A 7,125-nucleotide genomic window follows, 5' to 3' on the forward strand; every position below is an offset into this window, starting at 1 on the left:
TTTTTTTTTTTTTTTTTTTTTTTTTGAGACACAGTTTCACTATGCCAACCCTTTGTAGGATGCTGTGGCATCCCAGCTCACAGCAACCCCAAACTCTTGGGCTTAAGGGATTCTCTAGCCTCAGCCTCCCAAGTAGCTGGGACTACAGGCACCCCCCAAAATGCCCAGCTATTTTTCGTTGTTGTTGCAGTTGTTGTTTAGCTGGCCTGGGGCCAGGTTTGAACCCACTAGCCTAGGTGTATTTGGCCGACACCATAACCACTATACTACAGGCCCTGAGCCGCTTAGAGTTGTTTCTGAGGAGAGGTTCTCCACCGAGTGTCAGAATCTGTGTTTTGCTAATGGGTCTAGTTGAAGAGATTACAAATGGAGTCATATCTCCTTTGAGGGTAAGATCTACAATCTAATTTTATGAAGCCCATCATCTTGCAGATAGATGTCCTGAAGCATGGAGGGGGTCAAGTTCAGCCCAGCCTCAGGGCCTTACTTTCTAAGCCAGTGAACATGCTTTGTCTAGAAAGTCAAAGCCAAAGTCTAAGTCTAAGCCAAAGAAGTGATGCGGATTTCCCCCTATGGCTCTGCTAAAAATAAAACATTGGCTGGTGAAAATAAAGTATTGCAAAGTAAATGGACTGGGGAGTACTTATTTGTTTAAAAACATTAGCATTTATCTCATATGTAATTTTTTAAATATCTTTAAAGAATATAATTTTTACAATATACTCAGATAAGCCACATTTACCAGCTAAGTGACTTGTAAATAGTGTTAAGAAAAGACAAAATAAACCAGTTTTAAAGCTAACAGAGATTTTTTAATTTTTAAGCTGGAAGATATTCACAAATGGAGAGGAAGTAAAGTTTTCTCTCAATCAGAAAAAAAAAGTGATTATACACATAAACTGTAGGATAAATAAAAATATCTTAGGAGAGAGTCATGGCTCATATATGAAGCAAACTAAATACAGCATGATTCTGAGAAATCCATGAAGTGAAGAATGATATTCCATTAGCAACATTCTCCTTAAATGACGGAGGAATCTGGAAACTGGGATCCGTAGGGAAAGACACTGTAGGCCATCACAGTGAGCGGCATTTCCATAATCACAGTATTGTAAATGCTCTTAATTATTCTGTAAGGTATTAGAATCCTCTTATAGATAAAGCAGAGGAGACGAATATGTTTATTGAAGAAGAATGGAACTGTAATTCATCTTAACAGCAGAGTGAGTCAGAGTGGGAGCCTGGGGGGGCTCTGTGCTCTGTTATGGTGAGGAGTCCAGATGCTGCCTAACGCTGGAGAGTGAGCAAGGTTTTCAGTTTATTATTTAAGTTACAAATATGGATAACTAACTTGGCCAGGTGTGGACTCACACCTGTAATCCTAACTCTGGGAAGCCAAGGCAGGTAGATCCCTTGAGCTCAGGAGTTCAAGACCAGCCTGAGCAAGATCTCCCCCTCCATCTCTCCTAAAAATAGAAAAACTAGGTGAGTGTTGTGGGGGGCACCTGAGGTCCCAGCTACTCAGGAGGCTGAGGCAGGAGGATCACTTGAGCCCAGGAGTTTGAAGTTGCTGTGAGCTGGGCTGATGCCACAGAACTCTAGACTGGACAACAGAGTAAGACTCTGTCTCCAGGGCTGAGGGGATGGAAGGGGGGTGCGGGGTGTGTGTGAGGGAGAGGACAAAAAGAAAAAAAAAAAACCCCAGAACCATAAAAACCTAGAAATACTGCAGAGGATGTTGAGAGTAGCACCAGAAGTAAGCAGAGGAGAGGCAGTGACAGTTTTAATATCATACAGCAGATTGCTTTGGCAAAAAAAAGCTGGGCAATGGCACACACTTGGACTCCTAGTGAGTGACTTATGTGGCAGGCTGAGATGAAAGGATCACTTGAAGCCAAGAGTTTGAGACCAGCCGGGGCAACAAGGTGAGACCCCCATCTCTACAAGAAATTAAAAAATTAGCCAGGCTTGGTGGCACATGCCTACTCAGGAGGATCACTTGAGCCTAGGAGTTCAAGGCTGCAGTGAGGTATGATCTTGCCAATCAATGTACTTATTCCTGGATGACAGAGACCCTGTCTCCGAAAAAAAAAAAGAAAGAAAGAAAGAAATGAGGAAAAGTTGTATTGACCAACAAAAAAATTTATTCAAAGGAGCCATGTGACAATCAGATATCCCACTGTTTTCTAGTTGTTTAGTTTTTGAAATCTTAGGAGGCAAAGAAACAACTTAGCAATGGGAAAATAGTACATGCAATCGCGGATACTTTATTGCCTAGATGTTAAAATGTAGCCTGTAACCATTTTAAATGTTCCTAAATTTGTCCTTATGTGGGAGAGGATAACTCTTATATAGATAATCAATGGCTGTGTTTTTTTGTTTTTTTTGTTTTTTTTGTTTTTTGAGACAGAGCCTCAAACTGTCCCCCTGGGTAGAGGGCCATGGCATCACAGCTCACAGCAACCTCCAACTCCTGGGCTCAAGCGAGTCTCCTGCCTTCACCTCTCAAGTACCTGGGACCACAGGCGCCCACCACAACGCCCGGCTATTTTTTGGTTGCAGCCGTCATTGTTGTTTGGCAGGCCCGGGCTGGATTCGAACCCACCACCTTAGGTGTATGTGGCTGACACCTTAGCCAGTTGAGCCACAGGCGCCAAGCCGATGGCCGTTTTTGTTGAGACATCTTGGATTGTTTTGAGGTTAAAAATAAATGAACTGCTATGAGGTTCTTCTCAAAGATTTAAGACCCTTGGAATAATCCAGAACTTACTCTATTTAATACCAAGTTAAGTTCTTTCCTTGTGCCAATTTTTTTCCACATAAGAACACACCACTGATTTGATAATGTCAGTCGCTGAAAAATAACAGTTATACATTAGCATTAGACATACCCATCTCCCAGGTCCAAGTAGCCACAAGGATCATACCCACAAGGTTATATAGGTGTGGAACTCTAGGTGCTGATCAGGATGTACATGCAGGGTAGGAGGGTCTGCCATGCAGTGCTGCATGTCTGTGGTGTCATCCTGTGGTGGTGACCCTAAATTAAAGATTGTCTTTGTTTTCTTTTCTCTAGGAGGGCCCTTTTGTCTACTTGTCTTTAGTAGGAAACATTGCAAATTCTGATGGCTTGATTGCTTCTTTATGTAAGTAATTAAGAACATTTGCATTTCAAATGTTTGAGATAATTGCAAGTGTGGCTGTCAATTAAATTAATGCCTGTATCATATGTTTTGTGATTTTATTTATATGCAACCTCCAGAGTAGGTAAATGTGCAGAGACAGTTATAGCTTAGCGGTTGCCTAGGGCTGGGCGTGGGGTAGGGGTGTTGGGGAGAAACAGGGAGTGACTGCTCATGGGTACAGGTTTTATGGGGGAGATAATGGAATGTTCTTAGATTGTTGTGATTCAAATCTTTGAATATGCTAAGTCTGATTATTTAAACAAGTTGAGAGTATAGCCTGTGAATTTCATTTTGGTAAAGCTGTATATTGAAAACCGTTTGTAGTAAGTGCAGATTGAAGAGCTTGCAGCATTTAAAATAGGTGTTTTTCTTTCATGCTCTTTAATACCAACTTTCTTTTTATTTTACATATATATCTGTAGTCTTGTAGATAATTTCTAAAGTTCCTACCACTCTGCAGAGATGGTTACTGGATATCTAGCTCTTCATGCTCATGGTCATTCAGTTGGTATCAACTACCTACCCTGCACCGTGATAGCACTGACACGCTAAGTCAGCCACACAGCAATGTCCTTTGCCACTTTTTTCGTAGGCATGGGGGTCTCACTATGTTGCTTTAAGTGATCCTCCCATCTCTGCCTCCCAGAGTGCTGGGATTACAGGCCTGAGCCACATGTGCTTGGCCATTGGCGCTTTTATAAAACTGCCTTCCTCTGGATAACTGCTTACAGATCTTGCTTCTGAAGTTTTCCATTGTTTATCTCATTCCTTTCATGACTCTGAAATCGTCTCCTCCAGCCAGGATCTTTGTAGGGACTCCTGTTCACCACTAGTAATAGACAGCTTCTTTTTTTTTGCAAAGGCACACCTCATTTTATTGTGTTTTGTGTTTATTACATTTTCTACGAATTGAAGGTTTGTGGCAACCCTACATAAACAAGTCTCCTGGTGCCACTTTTTTCCAATGGGGTATGTTCATTTTGTGACTCTGTAATTTTGGTAATTCTTTTTTTTTTTTTTATTGTTGGGGATTCATTGACTGTACAAGAAATCAGGTTATACCAATTGTATTTGTTAGGTAAAGTCCCTCTTGCAATCATGTCTTGCCCCAGAGACTCCACCCCCCTGCCTTCCGTCTCTCTGCTCTCCCCTTCCCCCACCCCCCTGTAAGGGCCAGACCAGTGCCATTTTGTTGTCTACTACATAAGCTCTGTTAAAACCGCAGGGCCACTCCCTACTGCCTCCCCCACACCTGCTTGCATAGCCACTGATTGAGACACCTTAGACAGACAGCTGCCATAATAGGCAATAAGTATCAGTTCCCTTGAACTGCTCCCATAATAGGCAATAGGTATCTACTTACTTGAAATTTAGGCATTCTTCTTCCTAATTAGGCTACACCACCTCTAGCCCCGGTTAAGAAATCCCCTACCCTTCACCTGTACCAATCCAAATCCTCCTTTACTAGTGAAATCATCAACCACCAATCAAGAGTGTGCCCGTACCCCGACCCTACCCTTCTTGCTTTCTGTATCCCATAAAAACTTACTCTACCCCGAGTTCGGGGCTCGTCCTTGGCTTGCATGCCAGGAGAGTCCAGGCTTCCCGGGGCCTGAATAAAACTCACCTTTTGCCTTTTACATCGGAGTGCGTCTCGGAATCATCTGTTTGGGGTGTTTGGGAGAATAATTTTCAGACCCAACACCCCACCGTGTCATTAATTGTCATTAATTGTTCTCATATCAAAAATTGAGTACGTAGGATTCATGCTTCTCCATTCTTGTGATGCTTTACTAAGAATAATGTATTCCACTTCCATCCAGGTTAATACAAAGGCTGTAAAGTCTCCATTTTTTTAATGGCTGAATACTATTCCATGATGTACATACACCACAGCTTGTTAATCCATTCCTGGGTTGGGGGATATTTAGGCTGTTTCCACATTTTGGTGATTGTAAATTGAGCTGCGATAAACATTTTAGCACAAGTGTCTTATGATAAAAGGACTTTTTTCCTTCTGGGTAGATGCCCAGTAATGGGATTGCAAGATCAAATGGGAGGTCTAGCTTGAATTCTTTGAGGGTTCTCCATAATTCCTTCCAAAAAGGTTGTATTAGTTTGCAGTCTCACCAGCAGTGTAAAAGTGTTCCTTTCTCTCCACATCTGTGCCAGCATCTGCAGTTTTGAGATTTTGTGATGTGGGCCATTCTCACCAGGGTTAGATGATATCTCAGGGTAGTTTTGATTTGCATTTCTCTAATAATTAGGGATGATGAGCATTTTTTCATATGTTTGATAGCCATTTGTCTGTCTTCTTTAGGGAAGATTCTATTCATCTCTCTTCCCCATTGATATAGGGGATTGTTGGCTTTTTTCATGTGGATTAATTTGAGTTCTCTACAGATCCTAGTTATCAAGCTTTTTGTCTGATTCAAAATATGCAAATATCCTTTCCCATTGTGTATGTTGTCTGTTTGCTTTGGTTGTTGTCACCTTAGCTGTACAGAAGCTTTTCGGTTTAATTAAGTCCCATTTGTTTAATTTGTTGTTGTTGCAATTGCCACAGCAGTCATCTTCATAAAGTCTTTCCCCAAGCTGATATCTTCCACTGTTTTTCCTATGCTGTCTTTGAGGATTTTTATTGTTTCATGTTTCATGTTTCAGTTGTTTTAAGTTCTTTATCCATCTTGAACCAATTTTTGTGAGTGGAGAAAAGTGTGGGTCCAGTTTCAGTCTTTTACATGTGGATATCCAGATCTCCAAGCACCATTTATTGAATAGGGAGTCTTTCCCCCAATGTATGTTCTTGTTTGGTTTATCAAAGATTAGGTGGTTGTAAGATGTTAGTTTCATTTCCTGGTTTCCTATGCAATTCCAAATTGTCTTTATTTTTGTGCCAATACCTTGCAGTCTTGATCACTATGGCCTTGTAGTACAGCCTAAAATCTGATATGCTGATGCCCCCAGCTTTGTTTTTATTACTAAGAACTGCCTTAGCTATACAGAGGTTTTTCTGGTTCCATACAAAATACAGAATCATATTTTCTAAGTCTGGAAAGTACGATGTTGATATTTTAATAGGGATGTCATTGAATCAGTAGATTGCTTTGGGGAGTATAGACATTTTAAAAATGTTGATTCTGCCCAACCATGAGTATGGTATGTTCTTCCATTTTTTAATATCCTCTGCTATTTCCTTTCTTAGAGTTTCATGATTTTCTTTATAGAGGTCCTTCACCTCTTTTGATAGGTATATTCCTAGGTATTTCATTTTCTTTGAAGCTATGGTGAAAGGATTTGTGTTCTTAATTAGCCTCTCATCTTAGCTGTTATTGGTATATACAGAGGCTACTGACTTGTGGACATTGATTTTATATCCTGAGACATTACTGTATTTTTTGATGACTTTCAGGAGTCTTGTGATTGAGTCTTGGGTTCTCTAAGTATAAGGTAATATCATCATCAAAGAGGGAGAGTTTGACCTCCTCTGCTCCCATTTGGATGCCCTTTATTTGCTTCTCTTGCTTCATTGTGTTGGCTAGAACTTCCAGCACTATGTTAAATAGTAATGGTGACAGTGGGCAACCTTGTCTGGTTCCAGTTCTAAGAGGAAAAGCTTTCAGTTGTACTCCATTCAGTAAGATATTAGCTGTGGGTTTGTCACAGATAGCTTCAGTCAGTTTAAGAAGTGTGCCACCTATGCCTATACTCTTCAGTGTTCTAATTAGAAAAGGATGCTGGATTTTATCAATGACACTTTCTGCATCTTTTGAGAGGATAATATGGTCTTTGTTTTTACTTCTGTTGATACGGTGAATACCATTTATGGACTTACATATGTTTTTTTTGTTTGTTTGTTTGTTTTTGAGACAGAGCCTCAAGCTGTCCCCCTGGGTAGAGTGCCATGGCATTACAGCTCACAGCAACCTCCAACTCCTGG

The 7,125-nt window shown here is 40.8% G+C and overlaps 1 protein-coding gene across 1 annotated transcript in view; it reads left to right on the forward strand.

Annotated features, from left to right (window-relative positions):
• Positions 1-7,125, forward strand: part of EBPL (emopamil binding protein like) — a 41,522-nt gene that overhangs the window by 22,328 nt on the left and 12,069 nt on the right. The window contains exon 2 of the mRNA XM_003801803.3: positions 3,077-3,146. Within this exon, the coding sequence (XP_003801851.1) occupies positions 3,077-3,146 (70 nt within the window). The remainder of the gene's footprint in view (positions 1-3,076; positions 3,147-7,125) is intronic.

The sequence above is a fragment of the Otolemur garnettii genome, unplaced genomic scaffold (assembly GCF_000181295.1).
Source record: "Otolemur garnettii isolate 467f Iridium unplaced genomic scaffold, OtoGar3 scaffold00221, whole genome shotgun sequence".
Lineage (NCBI taxonomy): Eukaryota > Metazoa > Chordata > Mammalia > Primates > Galagidae > Otolemur > Otolemur garnettii.